This window comes from Olea europaea, chromosome 19, assembly GCF_002742605.1.
Source record: "Olea europaea var. sylvestris chromosome 19, O_europaea_v1, whole genome shotgun sequence".
NCBI lineage: Eukaryota > Viridiplantae > Streptophyta > Magnoliopsida > Lamiales > Oleaceae > Olea > Olea europaea.
The window spans coordinates 994,189-1,016,485 of record NC_036255.1 but is presented as its reverse complement, the minus strand read 5'-3'; the positions used below and the strand labels follow the sequence as shown (position 1 = coordinate 1,016,485).

General features: G+C 31.5%; 1 protein-coding gene across 4 annotated transcripts; it reads right to left on the bottom strand.

The window, feature by feature from the left end:
* Positions 1-469: 469 nt before the first annotated feature.
* LOC111368451 (homeobox protein BEL1 homolog) lies at positions 470-4,906 on the bottom strand. 4 transcript variants are annotated; one of them, XM_022989671.1, is made up of 6 exons: positions 4,717-4,906; positions 4,155-4,541; positions 3,670-3,920; positions 2,451-2,836; positions 1,881-1,941; positions 470-1,306 (listed from the first exon to the last, which is right to left on the bottom strand). In XM_022989671.1, exons 2-6 carry the CDS (start codon positions 4,522-4,524, stop codon positions 677-679), a joined length of 1,698 nt encoding a protein of 565 aa, XP_022845439.1. In that variant the 5' UTR covers positions 4,525-4,541; positions 4,717-4,906; the 3' UTR covers positions 470-676. The 4 variants fall into 4 exon arrangements, with proteins under 4 accessions (XP_022845439.1, XP_022845440.1, XP_022845438.1 ...); XM_022989672.1 differs by having other exon boundaries at positions 4,768-4,906; XM_022989670.1 differs by having other exon boundaries at positions 4,155-4,906.
* Positions 4,907-22,297: the final 17,391 nt, after the last annotated feature.

The following is a 22,297-nucleotide window of genomic DNA, read 5'->3' as shown; positions in this document are numbered from 1 at the left end:
AAATTTCATTGTCAATGTCAATTAACAAACAAGACAAAATCTTTATGTGCCTCAACGAAATTGGAACTTTGATTTGATTTAGAGCCAAAAATACTGCTATCAGTTAGCTTGTGCTATCAAGAGATTAGTGAGAAGAGAGGAAGTATCACCTTGCATTAATTGATATTCCATACTAATACCTTATTGAATTGAATCGAGATAAATTTGATCACGTATTTCTATATTTTTAATATATACTGTTAATTATATATTTTTTAAATATACCTAATTTATAGAATCTCTATGAAAGACGAAAAGAATTTTGCATTTTTCATATATGGTATTTTTCACATGAGCTCGTCCGTAGATGTAGATCTTTAATTAATGGTCGAATCACATGTAAGCTATTGACATTGAAATAACTCTACAACTTCATGTATCAAATTTTCATATAAATAAACCTAATGGGTCAGAGATAACATTTTGAAAATATAATTAAACAATTCTTTGCAATTGATTTGCCAATGTTGCATGAAATCATTTCATTAAGAAGACTGTGAAGCAAATGTATCAAATCCAAATTCTAGACAGATGTTTCTCTACTCAGTATTTTATGCATGCCCACTATCTTTTAATTTTCTTAACGATTCTAGCAAACTTTTAGTTACCGACAACTTATAAATTTCCTAGGATTTGATCATTCGTTTGTTTTGGACATTAGCCATGTCAAATGATCATGCAGCAATTCTGCACCCACCAAATTCCGACGAGGAAAATTCTGGTTTTCACTGTCCAATAACGAGATTTCAACTTGTGGGCAATTTTCCATGTGGTCTCTAGGGTAGAAAAATGAATTCTCTCCATAATTTGCACCTTGGTGCTGTAAATCCAGTGTCAAAGATACACCACCACCGCTGATTTGGCTTCCTCGACCTCCACCTCGACCATGACCATGACCATGACCGGTATTTTCACTGGTATACGAGACTGAATTATCATGATTATATGCTGAGAAATCCAATTGCATGGAACCACCATAAGAGTCTGCTACTCTACCAAAACCATGCTGGTGGAGGTAGTGCTCAGCTGGAGAAAGAGACTCTGAATCTGACCTAACTAGTTTGTAACTGCTTGGCTTTTGATCTAGTTCCAAATGCACCACCTCGGGCGGAGGGTTTTGATTCTGTTGGCCATCATTTTCATCAAGAATATCGGCTGAACCATCCAAGAATTCCATGCCCTCTTGATCTTTTAGTTCTTCTATATACATTTCCTCCACCATGGGTTTCCATAGCCTTACCCTTGCATTGATGAACCAATTAGACACCTGCACAAGAAAAAAAGAGAAGGCGTTGTCGAACGCAGAAAACATAGATTAGAGCTAAAAATTATTTTGGAAGTAATTAATCCTACGTTTTTTTTCAAAATAAGTAATTTTTCAACATAGAAGTAGAAAAAAAGTAACAAATTCCAACATGATAAAAAAATTATTTAGAAGTATACTTACCCTAACATGCTTAGATATTTGTAACTTTTTCTACCGTCACTCGACAAAAACTGAACTTATTTTTACATATCAAGTATTGACATCATTTTATAAGCCCCAATTTGGTTGACTAAAAATCATATTTATAATATATTTTGATGAAAATTGATGAATTATATAATTAAAAGTTAATAAAAATTATGAATCTCTTAAAATGTATGGTTAAAATGAATTAAAAAAATATAATTTTCAATTTGGAATCAAACAGGGACTAAGAATTTGTGACAAGAAAACAACATCTTAATATAGTTCATAGAAAATCTACGAGATGTTTTTTAAGTAGATTTACTCCTTGATGATATAAATAAATTCATGGTTTCATTTAATAATTAATAATTGGAAGAAAAAGACTTTCCTGGCTTCTGGAGAGACCAGTTTGGTGGGCTAAAATATGTTTATCCACGTCGCTTGGATACCTGCAAAGCAAAGCATATATACAAATTTATATTGGTTCATTAGTCACTATAACGAAAAGGGCCAAAAAATCTAGTTAACAAAAGCAAAAATGGTAGGAAAAATTAAATTTTGATTATAATAATCTGGAATCTCAATGATGGTAAGGAGAAAGTAACAAAACGTTGGATTTTTATTTTTTTCCCCCTTTTTTTCATTTTTTCCCTGCAAACTAATGATTAAGACATTATGTAAGAACAGTATTAAATCAGCAAGTGGGATGTTTCTTTTTTATTTGGAGAAAACATCAATTTTCAAATTAACAAGTTTGTTTTTCAGATGAGATGGTTTGATCATAACACCAGAAGTTTATCGATTCAAGTCTTATTGTCACTCCCGTGTGTGAAACATTACTTGTTCAGTTTGACAAAAAAAAAATTTGTCCTACATGTGTGATCTTTCTCCGATATCTAAACTTTTATATGAGGTGGTTCTATGATAAGCAGTATAAGAGAAAGGTGAGCGATTATACGGGTTGAGGAAGTGCTCGAAGAGCCAGGCCCGAAGAACTGAAACTGATCTTTCCGGCAAGCCACGCTGGGGTCTCCATGCATGGCTTTCCATCAAGTTCATCTGTCGGATCGCCTTCCGTTTCCTTAGAGTTTGATCAAGAATCCTGAGACTTGGTGTGTCTCCTCTATTTGTACCTGGTGCATCAGCTGCGCTCTTGTCCTCCATTTCCTTCTTGGTGGCCTTGATTTGGTTTATAATTCCATCTCTCAGGCACCTAAAATGCCTAGACATAGCTTTGGAAGCCAGAGCAGAATACATTGCTGCCGCTTCAGCGCCAGCTACTTCTTCAAATGATGATATCACACCCTTCATTTGATGACAATAGTGCTTGTACCTTTTATCAACCTATAACAACAAAAACAAAAGTTGCTCAAGGGATTATGTCCTAATCTAAATTACGAGACTAAGACCTCATTTTGTAGAAATAAAAATTCAAATTTTAATCTAAATTAAAGTAAATATCTAATTTTACCCACACAATTTATGGAACTCACGACTTTTCAATTATATATCTCATCAACTTTTATGAAAATTTACTAAAAATTTGATTTTAATTTCCACCAAACAAGGGCTGATCCTAAGCCGGCCCAAGCAAAACGAAATTAGAAACACACAAGCAATGTACCTCACATAAAATGACCCTCTAAAAATCTTGAATAGAAAAATATGGATTAGGTCGATAATGAACATAAGTTTACATTGTCAATTAAGCTCCACGGAGTCCAACAACTTAACAACATGAACAAAAGTGTACAATGGTAACAATAAATGGCAAAGTATGTCCCTTTCCTTGGCTGAAGTTAGAGTGACAGATCATAAGCTGGAGTTGTAAAACATGGCAAAATTTGTACCTTTTCTGGCTTGTGGGTGTACACAAGCTGGAGTAGAAAAATTACTTACTAAGAAGCAAGAAAGTGAAAAAGATTGGAGGGTGCTGAAATTTAATGGAACCGCTGAAATGTCACCATTTAAGCATTAAAGGAAGAGCCCCCAGCCACCCATTAAGTTCAAGATTTCAAGTCTCAAACCCCCAGCTAATTAATCACCACAAATTCAGATTGAGTTTAGGGACACAGTACTCGACGCAAACTACTCACAGTTCTTATTTGAGTTTCTTACTCGTTTATAACAACTTCTAAAAATATAGAAGTGTATTGTATGAAATCCAAAAAATATACCTCTTCTATCATTTGAATCAGCTTTGTCTTTCTTTTCTGCAGTTCCAGCAGGTCTATGAAGTGTAAAGATTGCTTCTTTATCACATTCTCATCTTGCCGTTGATCACTGGCACTATGATTAATCTTCAGCTTTGATTTATGATCATGATCAGTTATCTTCGTCCCAGGATTGCAGAACTCATTGAGAAGCTCCTGAGCAGGATTCAAGTACTTAGAGTTCCTTATCAGAATGTGACCTTGATTTTGAAGATCTACATCAATTATTATAAAGAAAACATAAATCAATCTTGTGGTTTCAAACATAAAGTGGGTTGACCATTTTCGAACGAAAATAAAAAATGATCACAAAATAGAAACCAGATTGCGATGGGATTAGACACCATAGTGAACAAGATTTTAACTCTTTTTCTTCTTTAAACTGTCACGTCCAATCTACCAACCATGCTATAAGGGTTTTTAACGCGCTGAAAATTTTAGGGACTTACCAAAGAACCCATCTCTGGAACTTGAAGGACTAAACCTTAAACCCTCTTGTTGTCTCAGTTCACAAGACTGTAAGCCTATGGTACAAGGATTAGATGAACTGAGAGACAGTGAAAGGCCTTGACTTGGCCTTTCATTTCCTTCACAAGGGAAAACACACCTCGTAGATGGATCATGATCTAGATTCCAGTCTGGAGAAACAATCAAGGTATCATTTGTTAAATCATGCCCATGTTGATAGAATTTATTTGTTGTCAGCTCCCCGATCGCCACCTTAGATGATGATGCACCGCCTTGGTGATGGTGGTTTCCGGCCTGCCCTGGAAACCCTATCATTCCCATGCCTGCTGTTAAGTGGTGGATCTCGTCCATATGAGAGAGAATCTCTTCTAAAGAAAAGTGAAAAATACCTTATAAGCCGAAGAAAATTATCAAGAAAAATTTATCTTTATATATGTTTGAAAATCAAATGTTTTCTTCTTAAACTGCTTCCTTTCTCCGTGAGAAAGTGTTATGTATCATGTGTAATTTAAACGAGAGAGATATATAGAGATAGTGATATACATATATAGATAGAGAGAGACAAGATTGGACTATGTTTCCATGAAACCCAACCTAGGAAGACACAGGTATGTTGAAGAAGATGATACAGGTGTTTTGTTACTTTCTTTCTCTCCCCTCTCCCCTCTCCCCTCTGCCCTCTCTCTCTTCCAAGTCAATCCACCAGTATGTGTGAGCATATATGCTATGTCCTCATTGTATTGCCCAAATTGTATGTTAGTTCAAACCTTCGAAGAGTAAGAAATTCCTCAACCTTTCAAAATAGGTGCACGAATAGTCCCATCGAATGAAATCCTTTAAAGTTGTAACAAGTCTTTTTTTTTTTTTTTTTATATCCAGATATCCACCTTACAGTGACTAAATCCTGAAGTCTACACCTTGACCCCTCAAATTGCAGACAGGTTGTGCCCCAAACTGACCAGTATCAAGTAAGTCGTTTCCCATCTTTGCACCTTGCCTTCCAGTAGAGCTCCTGTCTAAAGTTGTAACAAGTCTTGACACGACCTACACGTGACAATGTTTTGATTGTAAAATAGGTAAATGTAACAAAATAAAAGGAAAGAGCAATTAAAAACCTCCTTTCATAAGTTGTGGACCAACTTAAAATTTCAACAACAGATTGAGACAACAGTGAAATATTTCCTATACATAAATACGTACAAAATAAACTTCCTTGAAATCAAGTCGTGTCCTAAATTATTTCATACTCCTACAAATTAAAAACTAATTAGAACCCTCCAAGACTTTTTAATATTTTCAAACAGAAGAAAAATATTATAATTTATATTTTTAGCCATTTGTTTCCAAATTGATGAGCCCGCAATCCTACTTAAATTAATTAGTTAGCAATTTATTTAGAAAAAATAAAATAATTTCTTATTTAAACTAAATAAATTAGAAAATTTAGAGAGATTCAGATCTTATTCGATTTTTCAATTCTTGATCTAGAATCGAGAGTCGAACCAAATTCGTTGGTTTTGGATTCAGATACCCGTTCAAATATTTAATTTAAGAAAAATTGTTGAATTCAGCTCAATTTGGATCAGATTGGATCCAGTTCGATTCAAAAGTTTTGTCAACCCTAATCGGTGCCAAAGCACCTGTTCTATATAGAACAGGGCGCAACCTTGCTTTTACTATTGGACAATTGTCCCAAGACCCTAGATAGTCATTCCAAGCTATTGGATGATCGCCTAACAAGCAAGCAAGAACACCCGCTTATTGTGCCAGGTACCACCACAAGCATGTTTGGGCCTCCATTAGCCTCACAATTTTTGTCCTCGCCTGCGCAATCATTAACTCTTTCATTATCCTTCGATTCATCCCTATATGTCCAATGTGATATTTCTTTTGAAAATTTTCCAACATGGTTTGATTTAGATTTAGATTTTGACAATTTAAAACTACTTGAACTTTATGTTAATTTATTGATTTAATCTTGTGTTGAGACAAACTAATATATTTAGTTTTTCATTTGTTTGAAAGATATTTATGCCGGTAAAAATTTGGTATGCAATAAAATCAAACTGCAAAAAATATTTTGATTTGAAAATAGTTTTAAAAAAAATTAAATCAAACTATGTTCACTCCTACTTCTATAAATGTATACGTTCAACATCGTCATCATATGTCAAATAGCTTGCACATTATCCAAAGAATAATGTTATTCATCTAAGTTGTTGACTATCAACACTTTAAGTATTAACTAAGCCCCTATTCGATTATCGTTATTGAGAAAATTGATATACTGATTTTTTTTGGATAATTTGAGATTAAAAAGTAGGGAAAAAATTAGATTTAAATATAAAATATTTTATTGTATAAACGTATGGATAAAATGAGTATGAGAATTAAAGAATTTTATTTTGAATGAAGACAAACAGGAACCAAGAGAACTTGAGTAATTGAACCACTTAAGAGATTTATTAAAATGTTATACCACTTAATTGATATCTAAATTATTGACAATTAACTGTCTAAATGAAGGACACGCTCTAATATGAAGTTATGATTGAAAAGATGCCTCCGGAGTATAGTCCAGTGGTGCAAAAGATAAGAGTGAGGTTATTTCATGTCTTGCTGACGGGCACAGTGTAGGGGTTCGATTCCTGAGACGTGGAATTTGACTCCTTATAGGCGCAATGTACCGGCAGCTCTTGTTCTCTGGCCTATTGTGACACATCTCGCGATTTACTTCTCTCACGAAGCTCTAGAGGCGGGACGGTGGAGGCCTTCAAGATTGGGATTCAATTTTTTTTTTTTTTTGGAATAGTGTTAAATTCATCAATGGCCAATAATTTTATACTTAATGTCATCATGATCATTCCATATAATTTTATTTTAACATGACCATCCAACTATATACTTAGTATCATTATGGCAACCCAATTTTATATAATATTTCACAATATCCACCCAACTTTTTTTACTCTTTTCGTTAATTTTAAAAAGGGTAAAAAAAGGTTAAATTCACCAATGGTCGCTCAATTTTATATTTAATATCACCATGGCCATTCAAATTGATTTTATTTCGGCATGACCACCCAACTATATACTTAATGTCACTAGCCACCAAATTTAATTTTATTTCATCATGGCCACCCAATTTCATATAACATTTTACTATAGTCACCCAACTTTTTTTCTTTCTTTCTTTCTTTTTTTTTTTTTTTTTTTTTTTTTTTTTCTATTTTTAAAAGGTGTAATTAAAAATTCTTTACTTTTTTTTTTTTCTTTCTTTCTTTCTTTTTTTTTTTTTTTTTTTTTTTTTTACTCTTTTTACTAATTTTAAAAGGGGTAATAATGATAACTTTGCATTATATACATAAAATAAATTTCAAAAATAGTTTTTTTTTTAATTTTAAAAATATTTTATTTTTCTAAATAACTTTTTTTCGAAGGAACTTTTTTCTAAATAATTTATTTTATTTTATTTTTCTAAGTAACTTTATTTAAAATGTTTTTATTTTATTTTATTTTTTTAAAAGTAATTTCTTTAAATTTATTTTTATATATAATGCAAAATTACCGTTTTACCCCGTTTTAAAATTAGCAAAATGGTGAAAAGAAGTTGGGTGGTCATGATAAAATGTTATATGAAATTGTGTGGTCGTGGTGAAATAAAATCAAATAGAGGGATCTTGGTAACACTAAATATAAAGTTTGACAGTTACGGTGAAACAAAATCAAATTAGTTAGTCATGACAATACTAAGTATAAAGTTGGATAGCTATTAGTGGATTTAACCCGGGGAAAAAATGACAATATTGCAATATATATAAAAAATAAATTTTAAAATACTAAAAGTTTTTTATTTTAAAAATATTTTTTAAATAAGTTTTTTATTTTATTTTATTTTTTGAAGGAACTTTAAAAAAAACTAATTTTTTATTTTATTTTAATTTTCAAAGTAACTTTTTTTTAAATAAGTAATTATTTTATTTTTTAAATTTTTTTAAAAAAAATAAGTTTATATATATATAAATATGGTGGCCACGGTGATACTAATTATAAAGTTGGATGGTCATGATGAAATAAAATTAAATTGAGTGGTTATAACGACAGTAAGTACTGGTCATCGGTGAATTTAACTCTCTTTAAATACTTTTGCAGAATAGCAAAAGTCTAGTTTGAATGTAAAATCAATTGCAAGTTTGAGTTAAGAAGTGTAATTATATTAATTCTTCTCCAAAATAAAAGATTAAAAGACATTTATATATGCATACTTACATTTATGTATATATCCTCAAAATTGAACTGAAACTGTACACCGGCTTTCTCGTATCGGAATTTTCTAATTGTATTGTAGGGACCGATTTATTTTCCTAATATAAATTTCATTCATTACGAGTATGAATTTTGGGAGGAAGTGAAAGAAAAAGACATGGGAATTTGATGCCAAATTTTCGTAGTAGAAATTAACTCAAGACCATGTACAAGTCGTAAGAAAAAGTGGTCCAATCAACATTAGCTTGCTTCCAACGGCAGGGTGGAGAGTGCGATTCCTGGTGGGAACCTGTGGCCAAAAATTTGGTATGGAACAATCACTGTGGAATAGAGTCTCTTGTGCGTAGAAGTATACAGTCAATGGGGGGAACTTGTGATCCAGTTGGGGCATAACCCTCGATTTACCCCCTCCAAGGTACTAGGGGCATGAGTCTTGGAGATCCAGAATTTAGTTTGGTGTAAGTTGGGATACCTGGATATAAAAAAAAAATAATAATAATAAAGTGGTCCAATTTTTACAACTAATTAAATTCTAATTAAAACCGTAGTCTAAAAGTCCCTAGGGACCCTACGCCTCTCTCCTCCTCTAAAAATGGGACCAGCTTGCATATTTTCTTTTCCAATGTGCAAAACCATCTTGCTATGAATAAGATCTACGATTTTGCTGCTTTGCCATATGAATGGTGATAGAAGTTGTGATAGATTCTTATGTGATGAAAAATGATGTGATAGAAAAATAACTATGTTTTAAATAGTTTAATGATAGAACGTTATGTGACTTTATCGAGGACGGATTCAGAATTGAAATCAAGATCGGGCTATAAAATTTCAAATCGAGCTAATACGAGAAAAAAATTTACACAAAAAAAAAATGGAAAAAGGAAAAATGCCTTAAAAAACTAATAAATTCTTGGGCTTTGGGGGGACTATAGCCCAGCTTAGTCCCCCCTCACATCCGCCCCTGGACATTATGTCAACCATCTTCAATAGAATCTTTTAAAGAATAACCATGTAAAATTAATTTTAAAAAAATCAACAAGAAGATTTAATATTATATTTTAATATTTTATATAATATTATACAGTTCGTTAATTTTTAAATGATTTTTTCTTCTATAATATTTAAGATTATATTTTAATTACTGTTGAAATTCTTTTCAAAAAACTGAATTTATTGAAATATTCACTTTTTAATTAAAAATCCATTTCCCATATTGAGCCTATGTTTGGCTCATCTTTAAACTGTTTATAAACATTAAAATCACTTTTTGGTCACATATTTTGAATGATCCACAAAGTATAACTTATTTATCTACTACTTTTTTTATCTATTTATGATTAAAATTGTTTATAAACACTTCTCAAATATGTTCGATAGAAATTTTTCTCAAGGTAATATAAGAATTTTTATTTACAAAGAAATTTTATCGGTAAACTAAATTTTAAAGATATTTTTTCATATAAAATTGACATTGACAAAAATAACCCATTGTTATGTAAAATTATTATTTTCAAAGTTATTTGGTTGCCTATGGTCTTTTTCATCAATAATATTATGTTTGAGCCCCATTATCTAAAAATTTAAAAAAAAAAAAAATCATGCTATAATTCGGACCAAACTTGAAACCACATTGTTGAAAGCGGAACAGCTCTGATACCAATTTATTGAGAAGTGGCCAAATAATTAAAAACGAGAAAATCAGAGCTATATAAAAATAATGGATCACAAAGAAACAAACTTTATGTGAAAATCCAAATTCGAGAAAGTCACGGACAAAGACAGATAATTCACTATAATCAATAGTAAAAAATTACAAATGATCTCTTTGAACTAATAATTGATAATATTATTGTACACCATGTATTTATAATTAAAAAATTCCTAACATATTAGGAGAATTAACATATGAAAAATTTAATATAAAATGAAGTCTCAATACAATGAGTAAAATCAATAATGAAAAGTTTGAGATGAAATAATCACGAGAGTCAAATTCACTTTGGACTCTTTCAAAACATCTTCGAGTCTACTACTAATTTCAATACTCATCCAACGTATTTTCAATTAAATACTCAACAAGAATTCAGGTCACAACCTAATTCTAACGAACTACATTTTGACACGAATTCCATTACAAGGAAAAAAACTTATAGCATGTTTGTGAGTGATATTTTGGCACAAAAAAATTGATTTTTTTTATCGTTATTTCACTATTCCAACCGTCATATTTGACTTCTTCCCTCACAGGTGGACCCCACTTTTCTTCTAACAGTAAAAAAATAATTCTCAAAATCACTCACAAACAGGCTCTTAACTATTCAAGAATAATTCTTCAAGTAGAACACTACAAACAAATTACTCCATGTCTTCCATCATGCCCCTTTTGGCAACACAATGCCCTGTCGGACATACTCAACAATTGCGAGATAAATTCAAGCCCTACTTTCCAACAGAACTACCTTGTGTGCTAACTTTGCTTAAATAATTTCATTCGCTTCCAGCTCCAATCGAGTCACCAAACTGCTAAAATCACCACAAGCACTTCCAACTCCACCTGAATTGTCAAACCTGCTCAAATTACCATGAGTAACATGATCAACAAAATCGAACTAGCTCCACCTGAACTACTGAAAGATTCTCTAGTATTATTGCTCTAATGACCACAAACAATCCGATCACAACTGACTCCACTTGAGTCATCACTTATCAAACCATAAGCTACGATTGCATTTACAGTGACCAACGAACTTTAACACATGTAATAGGGACTTTCTCTGCATCCTTAACACAATCTGAGCACCTTTGCTAACTTTCAGAACTCTACCTCCACCAATATACCTGTAACATTTTGAATCAAAAGTACTTAAATAGATTATATTCCTGTTTTATACTTGGAACATGTCAAACCTGGACAAATATCATAATTGTCCTATCAAATATCTTGATTTTGACATTACCAATTATAGTTATTTTACAAAGCTCATTATTCTTCATCACCACGAAACCGACCATAATCGTTTCATATGAAGAAAATCAATCCCCATTTTGACACATGAAAAGTGCAAGTTAAAACAAGAATTCAATCATTGTCAGGTTTGGAGTCACCTTTGGTAATCGCCAAAAGATCTCCATCACTGTCTTCTTTTGCAAGATTGATATTACCGAAATTTTTCTGTTGTTACTTCTGATCTATAGTAGCAAACATGTTCCTCCACTCATAGTAATCCCTCTTTATGTGCCTTTTGTTGTGGCAATACCAACATTCTATATTACTGTTGATATCCTTGACTCTTCACTTTCCATGACCAACAGACTATATCATCAGGTTGTGCAGAGTAGAGTATCGTTAGTGTTGCAAAAATTGATGAGAGAATCAATTTTGGCTTGTGTCAAGCAGAAGTCAATGTTGTTTTGATTCAATTAAGATTGTACAATAATTTTGAAAAGAGAGAGAGATTAATACATATTATGACAGATGTGGATAGTCTAAACACTACCCAAAAAAATAATAATAATAATAATAATAAAATCCAGAAAGACGGAGTATGTTCAGCTAATTGCTCGAGTCAATTAATAGAGATGTCAATGTTGCCACTTATAATGTGTTTTTTTTTTTTTTTTCCATGAGAATCAAGGTTATCCTTTTGTCATGATTTTTAAGTTACCACAATAGACGATGTGTTATTGTTATTGGGTCCAACACTTTCCACGCAAGCATTGGTTTAGCATTGGAATATTGTATGGTGAAATTTAGTTCGATAATTCTTTATTATGAGAATTATGGATGTAATAGAAAAGGTTCCACCAACATTTTCAAGTGGCATGATCAAGATGGTGGAAAAGATTTCAAATAAAATAACATTTTTAGTTTCTTATTTGTAATGTGACTATTATGAGTTCTACATCGAACCAAATAAAAGGCAGATGTATAGAAGAAAGAGTTTTTTCAATTATCTCAAAATGGAATCTATTCCAAACATATGTTCTATGTTTCAATTGGATACCAATTGCTTGGCCTCTTTTTTTTTTTTTTTTCTTTTTCTTTTTGACGAAAGCGGTTGAGTTTCTATGCCCAGATGATCCGGCAATTAAAAGGCTCTCATTTTGTATCCCTAAAAAGAAAGCATTTCCCTAGTTATTTATTTCAATTTGTGAGATAGTTATGGGTTATCTTGAGATGAGACTTGGTGATCACCAATCCAAATTTAGGGTGTGCTTCGAGATTTGGCACGTGTTAAAAATTCTGTACGATTTTACAAATTTTTCATACGGTAAAAGTCTTTATTTTTGTTATTTCTTCAAGCACGCGTGGATATGCAGTGTTGAACCTTCCATTTTTTGTCTATCAAAGGGAGGTGAGAACTTTCTGCGCTGCTTACTATTTCCATACCCTACTTTTGACCTCGCACGCCTATTACATCCCAATTCCACCAAAAAGTTTAATCCATACACGTCGGATCATAAAAATCGATGATTCATCTAAGCTCCTGTTTGATACGGATTCTTTAGAATTCATTTTTTTCCAAACTTGCTTTTAATCATAAGTTCTCATGATAAAATAGTTTGTCTTTGTTCCTCTTGTCCTTAGTAGCGTCACATTACCAAGTCCCATTGCACTACGCGATTTTCCAATGGATTTTATATGGATGTGGTAGGTTTGTCTTTGTTCCCCTTGTCCTCTTATTGCATGCTCCTACGTTGTCTCTGTATATCATTTTTACAAAGGTAGAACTCAACATCATATGCCTCTGAAAAGGCCCAGATGAGAACTGTGATTTGTCAACTAACAGATTCCATTTTGAGCTTTTCTTGTAACTTAAAAATAAGCAGAAACAGATATGGGTACTTTTTTTTTTACAGATTATAGAGTGGTCCATTTTCTTCTATGGACCATTCTGCTTGCCTGGTTCAGAGTTCAGGAACTATGAAAGTAACATCTTTGTGAATCAGCTTTTCTTTATTGTGATAATAATTGGATTGGACCTATTCATTTGGATCAAGTAAGTTCATGATTGATATTCCTAAAAGCATAATTATTTGATGGATCTCGTGAAGTTGTTAGGTTATACGTATGTAAATATTTGGATGTATATAGTGAGTTTTTATACAAAAAATATTGTCGACATATGTATCCAGCGGGTACTATTACTTAAAATATAAATTATTATTTAATAAGAATAAGATTTATTGGAAATGCTCCTATATTCCATATGCATGGAAAGATTGGAGGTGTCAGTGTCGACTCTGACTATAGCCAGGGTAAGCGATTGCCTAAAGCCCCATTTCGGTGAGAACCCCAAAAACATTATTATTTTCCATTTTACATATATTTTCACATTAACATAGGTCCCACATTTGAAATAGGTCTAAAGCCCCCCAAAATCTCAGGGCCGGCCTTGGGAGGTGTGAACGTATTGAAAGAAAGTAGTTGTGTGACAATGCAAGAATAAAATGGTTCGGGTTGTTATGACCTATATTTTCGAGTAGCTCGGCCCAATCAATCGACGAAAACTTAGGCTCAGCTCAACCGTGTGGCGTTGGGCGATTCACAGGCTTTACAGTTTTTGTTTCTTTATTACTTAATTTAAATTAAAAAAGTTTGCAAATGGAAAAAGGAAATTTACCCAACAGAGCCCAACTTATTTGTAAATAAGCACTTGGCACTTAGATATCTATTATTTTTTGGGATAATTGTAATCGCGTTGCCAATTCTTTCAATTTTTTGCATATTTTACACAGATCTTTGTTTTTAGCATCACTGGTCCCAAACCTTTCAAACTTTTGCGACGACTCCATCCAAAAAAATCGTTAGTTGATTAAAAGTCAATTTGTCCAATTCTTAAAAGGCTAAAATGGCCCTTCAACCTTTTATTAATTAAAAAAGGGTAATTTGCATCGGAAGGTCAAAAACTTTAAAAAAACTATAGTAGTGGTCCAAAATCTTTAATAAATGTGCATTGAAATGACCTCTAACAATTTCCGTCCAAAAATGTATCAATTGATAAAAGTGTTTATCTATACCAATTTACACAACTACCCTACCCAACCTAACGCCTAACACCTAATTCATCACCCCAACCAATTGGTAGATAGGGGAGCCTCCACTACTCTATTGTGATTGTGAAATAACTGGACCATCCTACTTTACATACTTTGGCGAAGAAAATGAAACAATGTAGTTTGTTTAGTAAGGTGTGTCGTAGTGAAAGAACTAAAAGAAGTTGAAAAATTGTGGCTTTAAGCGAGGCCACACGTAGAAGCAAAAATGGATATACGCTAACACACATATTACATATGTTTCACCATCAATTGAGAGTTTTGTTTATATCGCGCGACATATTTTCCACTGGTAGAATTGCAAGATTTTCTAGTGCTATTAGTGTAAATTCCTGAACAGGCCCAAATTTTTCAAGTTCTGGAATATTATTATAGGTTGCTCACTGAACTGGTAATTAATGGGCTTCTAGTCGGGCCGACTGATCCAACTTGACCACAAACGGGAATTGTAACTTAACCCCATTTAAAATGGTCAACTCGGGATGAGTTTATTCAGTCATGACTAGCTTGTACTATGGTTGAGTTCATCTTTTCAAGGTTAGTTTAAGAGAGAGACCTTGTGAATTGCTATATCTCGAAGACAAATTCTTGATTGATATCAGAATTAGGGTTCATCATAAAACCATATAAAATCGACTTTTTCAATTATTTTACTACCAAAATCAATTATTTATTGTTTCTATTGCAAATAAACAAGTTCTTAATTTCTTGAATTCAATAACATACTCATAATCAACATGCTTTTTAGTCAGTGTTCTAAATAGCACGCCTTAACGATGCATAGGCGCCACCAATGTGTGAAGCATGGCGTTGACCTACGCACTAATTTAGCGATCAATGTAAACGTTGGTGGCTTTAAGGCGTGCCTCGGCGCACATTATTAATATTCTTTTTAATACATAAAGTTTTCAATTTTTAGGTCAATTGGATTGAAAGGCCCAAAAATTAATAATTATAAAATTTTCAACTTTTAGGTGAATAGATTGAAAAGTCTAAAAGTTGTTTAACCGCTTATTGATCCACTAATTTATAGAGAGCATCTCAAAGGATTTTGTTATAAACTTTTGATATGGATTAAGAATTCCTTTGATTTGCTTGTAATACATTGTATCCTTAGTTTAACTGTAATGTATTGTACCTTGCGTTTGGCTGCGGTGTATTGAACATTTGATTTGACTGTTATATATTGTATTATTATATAAATAGTTATTTATTTTTATTAAGTTAACTAATCATTTTCCTATCTTTTATTAGTTAATAAAAATTAAAAACTCTCCAAATATTTCAATTAGAGCTATTATAATATATCTTGTTTATTGTTCGAAAATATATTTATTTTATTAAGCTCTTCAAACTACATTTGGTACTATAATTTGTATGTATTATTAAATGATTTTTTAATTGATTAAAAATTTAAAATATGTTAAAATAAGAAAGCGCTTTTTTACGCCTAAACCTCCCATCGATCGAAACTAGACCTCTACGCATCGTCACACATTACGTTTTTTGGAATACTGTTTTTAGTTGTACTTGTTCTTTGTATAGCTTCTCATTTTGCTCCACCACAAACAAATTCACAAGAATGTAACTTCTTCGCAGATTTGGAAGTCAGGTTTTTTCTTAAGACCCCGTTTGTTTCCCATTATGTAATAATGAGAATGAAAAATATAACCGTTACGGGATCCACACAAGAGATAGAAATTCAAATATGATGATTTAATGCAATGGATAACGATCATATTTTTCATTTTAATATATAAGGAATGAAAAACAAACAGGGGCTAAAGCTTTTACAATGTTAACATTGACTTTTATGTTGTTTTAGTTATTTCCATTATAGCGTACAAATTTCCATTTAACATAATCAATTTACATTCTAGGATTAAAACTCAATTTATAATTTTGTGTTGCAACTTTCTAGAGGCTTTAAAGTTAAAACTATAACGGTTTAAAATAAATTACAATCAACAAAATTATATTGTCAATAATTTAAAATCGACTACGTTGATTTTAGTGTACTTTTCACAAGAATGTTAGGTACAACATTAGATAGAACACCAACATCCCACATGCCATCTTGACCCACATTATTGACTCGTGTCTTTGCTAATAGGGTTATCTTTTCATCAAAAGTCCATAAATCTCCCATTAATCATGTGAGATCTAAAGTCATAGATTTCTACTCTTCTAGACTAAACTACATTATTTAATTATTAATTAAATACCAATTGATAGCATGTTTAGCAAGGTTTTAAAAAAAATGTAAAATTACTTTTAAATAATTTTTTTTATACACTGTAGAAATAAATAACTTGCTTGGTTCTATTTTCAATCAATAAAAAATATTTATTTTAAAATATTTATCTTTCTCAATTCCTCGTTTGGTTAAGAAAAGAGAAGTGAGAAACGTTACTCCTTCGTTAGATTAAGTCATGTTTGATTCAACTAAAAATATTGATTAAAATTTAAGATAAAGTTAATAAAAAAAAATTTTTATGACGAGGGAACTAGGCAAGTCCGACTCGACAGACTTGACCGAGAAAATGTTGGTAAGGAGAATCGAACTAGTGAGATAATAATATAACGAATATTGAATAAATAGGTAACAAATGTGCATTCTAAAAAATATGGGTTAAAATTAAAGTTGATTTGAACATTTAACTTTCGTTTGGTTCAATTAAAAAAGTTGATTAAGATTTAAGTCAAAATCAACGATTAGTTTTAAAAACAGATTTCATCAACTTTAATGATTTTAACGGTTGGATACTGACTGTACAACTATAATAAAAATTTAAAAACTATAAATGTGTATCATCAAGGACGAATATTGGTGATAGGGACAAAGATTGTCATTATATTGTGTAATGATGGTGATTCCACGCCGAGATCAATAAATAATTGAAGTTAGAAACAAGATTGAGATTAAATAATTATCAAGTCCCTTAAACCCAAAAATTCGACTGTCAAGTTGATAGGTTTTGTTAGGGAACAAAACGTGATTAAACAGTAAAGCTGTGATTAATTAGCTGAATTGCACATAAAAAACAATAGTGCAACCATTTTTTTTGCAGGCTATGTTCAATAAAGAGAGACATTACACGCTTGAATGCAGATTTACATGTCTCTTCATAGCTGTAATAGTTGTTATTCTCAACTGTAATTCCATTTTCAACATGTTCTTCTGTGCAAAAGATATTTAAAACGCAAGTACTCAGAGGTTGTTCTTTGTTTTTCAGGGTCTTTATCTTAAGCTGCTGCAACTCAGCTCTCTCTCTCTCTCTCTCTCTCTCACGGAGAGAGATATTCCAGCTATTGTGTGCTGTTTGATATCAATTTTTTTGACCGTTATTTTACTATTTTAGCCGTCATTTTTGACTTCTTTACTCACATATGGGACTCATATTTCTCTCCAACGATCAAAAAATCAATTTTCATAATCACTGCTAAACAGACCCTAATCTTTCAAGAATTGACGTCAACACAGAAATAATTTTTCGGAGTGTCAATTTTTGAAGAAATTGGAGTCAATTTTGAGTGATTATGACGGCCCAATATGCAAAACTAGGGGTTTGCCCTTACGTTCGTCCCTTTTCAACCAAATCCTATGGCTCTGAAGATACGTTTTTCAATTTCTAAGTTATTTTGATTTATTTAGCCTATGTTTGGTACCCATTTTTAATAATTTCATTTTTTTAAAACTCATTTATAACTACACATTCTTTAATAAAATAATATTATCATAAATTTAAAATTTTTACTCATTTTTTAACCATACATTCTCTAACAAAACATTATCTCAAATTGTATTTCGATAAAAAATAAATAAAAAAATAGAGCGCAAACAAGAACTTAATAAGCTTAGAATTTATTTCGTTTATTACGGGATAATTCTAAATAGTTGGAATTTTAATTTTCGTCATTATCTAGATTTGGATTATAAACTTTAACGACAGTTAGTTGTTTTGATTGATAATAAAAATTCATGAATAGTTCTCTCAATAATCTCTTTTTCTTGGCATTCGTGAGCGAATCAATAATTTTTAACTTTCACGTGATATTTTGTTCTTTCTTGTAAACTTTTACTACGTCGAGAAGCCACCAATAGGTTATTGAATTATTTTTCTTTACTCTATTTAGTTCGTTGTTACATGCATATGTACTTCAAGATATTTAACAATCACTACATTTTATGCTAATTTGGTCGACCTAATCTCTCGTTTGAATCATGTTGTATAGAGATTGTATCAATCTTATTAACATGAGTTCGCCTAACACATTTAGCACTTCAATCAAACTTCTAAATATTGTATTTATTCGAGCATTAATATACGTCTACCATAGTATCTTCATTATGATCTATATTCGAACACTAAAGAAAACATGGCTATACTAGTCGGAAAATTGAAAAATATTCGATCACCATTGGCGATACGTATAAGGACATTTTGTGATGTAATTTGTTTTAGGAAGGAAATGTTAATTTGGAAAGAATATTTCAGTCTTAAGAATTTAATATCTGTCGAAAATTCCTTCAATATCTTAAAAAATGAGAAATCATTTTCCTGACAGTAATAGGTAAGTAAGGGCCATTTTATTTTTTGGTTTGAAAGTGAATATTATTAATTCAAATCTGGGCATAAAAAAAAAAAAAAAAAAACACAATTTATGAAAACAATTAAATCATTGTCGGACATCGCCTCCGTCCTTCAGTGATGGATGTTCTTTCAATGATGCTGTCACTAAATCTGAGTTCTTTTTCTTCGATAAAGAATTTCACAGAAACTTGGGCAGCAGCGACAGAATATTTCGATGTCATGATCAGCTTTTCTCTTAATGGTTACTTTATTCGTAGATTAAAACTAGTGGAATCTGATGTTTTCGTTTTTTAATCAGTGGTTGCTTTCTATTCAAATTTTCGCAACCATTTCTGGAAACCTGATTATTTTTAATGACCAATTTTGTATTTAAGCTGGTCAAGGAATACTTTTGCTTTTAAGTTTTTTGCGGTATACTGCAAGCTGATGATGATGAATCTCTCCTTAATTAGAATAATTAATCAACTTGTTAAGTAAATAATTAATTATTTGCCATTAATTTGGAGTAATTAGACAGGTTCTGACAAGTAAAGTTGGATGGAATTCGACACTTAGATAACCATTAGATAGGTTTTGATGCTCAATTCGACCTTATGGCAGGCAAGTTCTGATACCTAATATAAAATAATTTGCACAGTTTAAGAACTAATCACCCACAAATTAGTCACGTTTGAAGATATGTAAATTCTTTATATTTTCAAGTCTTTCGACAACCAAAGCCTTTAAAAATAGTTTAATTCTTCATATTTTCAAGTCTTTTGTACAAAATGAATGTACAACTAATTTAATTCTTAAAGTAATAGTTGAATGTGGTACCAAACAAAATAAAAAAGAAATAAGAAATAAGAGTCACGGAGTTCTTGCATCAAGCTCGAGTAGAGAAACGACACATAAAGGAGTAAAAAACCTCTTTTTAGTCATACTTGTCTGAACTTGATGTTACGAATTTTATCCTGCAGTTGAATGGTATTATATACAATTAATAAATGATGATAGAGTATCGTCTGCTTTAGTAAAAATAAAATAAAATAAATAAACCCTAACACGAACGCATACAATTAAGTATTTGATTTTGAGTTCAAATTTTCTAAATAACTACCAAATTAGGTAATTTAATAATAATTGATGGATAAGGAGGTAGAAATTAGTTAAGAATATAGTTACGAGTCTCAATTTCACTTAAATTAACCCTATCATGTTCAATTATTGTATTGTTTGTCAATAAATTCAAAATAAATTACTAACATTTATTTCTCGAGTATTAATTAACGTATTCCAAAATATCAAACTTTCCTATATTGATAAATAATTTAATGAAAGTGAAATATAAGAACTTGGGTACAACTGTATGAATAAATAGAAATCTGTTAAAGTTAACAATAAATTCATGAAAAACAATATTGGATATTGTACAATGCAACGTCTTTGATTTAACACGTAACAAATATCGTAACACACATTAATATAAATCATTCATGATAATTCAACAAAATTTAATTCAAAATTCAAAATAACAAATTAAAATATGAGTTAAAGTCAATTAGCTACATTGTTGGTTCTAATAACTAGTCTAGCCAAGAAATATTGTAAATGAATTGAAACGTTAGATCTTGAGTAGAGACGTCAAAATGTGAAGCAAAAACTCAAAAAGAAAATGTGTGAGGCTGGCTCACACATGGAAAGCAAAACCTAGGCATGCCTCGACTCCAACATGGAGTATGCCTCAAATTATATGATTTTAGGAACGTTGGACTTATACACAATGTGCCTAAAAAAATAGTCGTGTCAAGATAAGGATGACATGACATGAACCACTTTAAAATTTAGTCTGTATTGGCAAGTAAGGCCGTTGTCCAACATGCCTAAAAATGGTTAAAATTAGACAAGTATGGAAATATGACCCAAAGCACTTCAAAATTGGTACCAACTTGTTTATACCTTTATCGTTTAGGCACTAACCAAGTTGGTGAGCTGTTTTTCAAGTAGTGTCACAAACCATTAGGTTAAATAAAAGAATAAAACAATAATAATAATAATAACTTCTTAGACTAATTAAGAAGAGTATTATCAAAAAAATATTAATGATTAATTATGCAATAATCACTTGTTATGTGTATATCGCGTAGCACGAATGTCATAATAAGTGATTGTGCATAGCATTATTCAATCTCAAGTAGGAATAATAGAGGCATCAAATAAGTGATGTGTGAGATGACTCGTCTGTATCTAGAATTGAAGAGTCAAGTTCAGCATGACCCGCAGAATGCATCTCTACCGATGAGGTTACAACCCCGCGGGAGGCTGCACCCACTTATTTGACACGTGTACAGGAGTGACACGAGGACAAAGGAAGAGACAAAAGGATGAGTGGAGGGTATTGAGTAGGGAGAAGGAGCTCCGCTCCAAATGGTTCGGGTGTGGCCCATTTTCTGGATCAAGAAATTTGGCTATATTATAGACAAGAAGTGGGGCCATAATGTCCGGGCATCTGAATACACATTTCAGATTAGCCTTACTCTTGGGTGAGGGGTTCCACTTTGGTTCACAAACAGCCATGCCATCACACTTCATCTGTCCCATGCTGCTTGGCTTGATACGCCTTGCCGACAACCGCCTTTAGTATCATAAATATTAAATAAAATTAAAGAGTCTATAGATTGCATAATTTTAATACAAAATTAGGAAAAACATTCATATCATTTATTTTGTCATGTTTTGGTAGAATAGGAGATTAAGATGATGTTGTAGTAATTCGTTATGATAAATAAAATTCGTACAGTCCACCTCTCTAACTTGACAAAATTGTAATGATAATCTCATGTCCCTACGGGGCAATTTTAGAGTTACTATATAGGCAACAGTGGATTCCTGTATTTTGTCACACTGCAGCAATTTTTTTTTTTTTTTATGGAAGCAAAAACGACGTCGTTTGTCTTCAATCATTTCTCAATTTTCACACGTCACTTCACTGTAACCATCACCTTCACTCCAATATTTCTTCATTTTCACACATTACTTTACCGCATCTAATCAAACTGATAAAGAAAAGAAACTCAATGATATAACAAATTAAAAAACAACAAAATTACAGACAAAAATAAAAAGAAACAAAAAAAGTTATTATAAAATTTTAAAATTAAATTGAAATAATTAAAATTAAAAATAAATAATATTTAATTAAAATTGAAAAAATTGCGTTTTATCAT

Bases quoted from the DNA above. Each gene is read 5' to 3' on its own strand.
- LOC111368451 (XM_022989670.1), bottom strand. From the start codon at position 4,524: ATGGACGAGATCCACCACTTAACAGCAGGCATGGGAATGATAGGGTTT. The intron at 3,921-4,154 runs GTAAGTCCCTAA...TAATTGATGTAG, and splicing joins TTCCAGAGATGGGTTCTTTG to ATCTTCAAAATCAAGGTCAC. The intron at 2,837-3,669 runs GTATATTTTTTG...TTGTTGTTATAG, and splicing joins TGATTCAAATGATAGAAGAG to GTTGATAAAAGGTACAAGCA.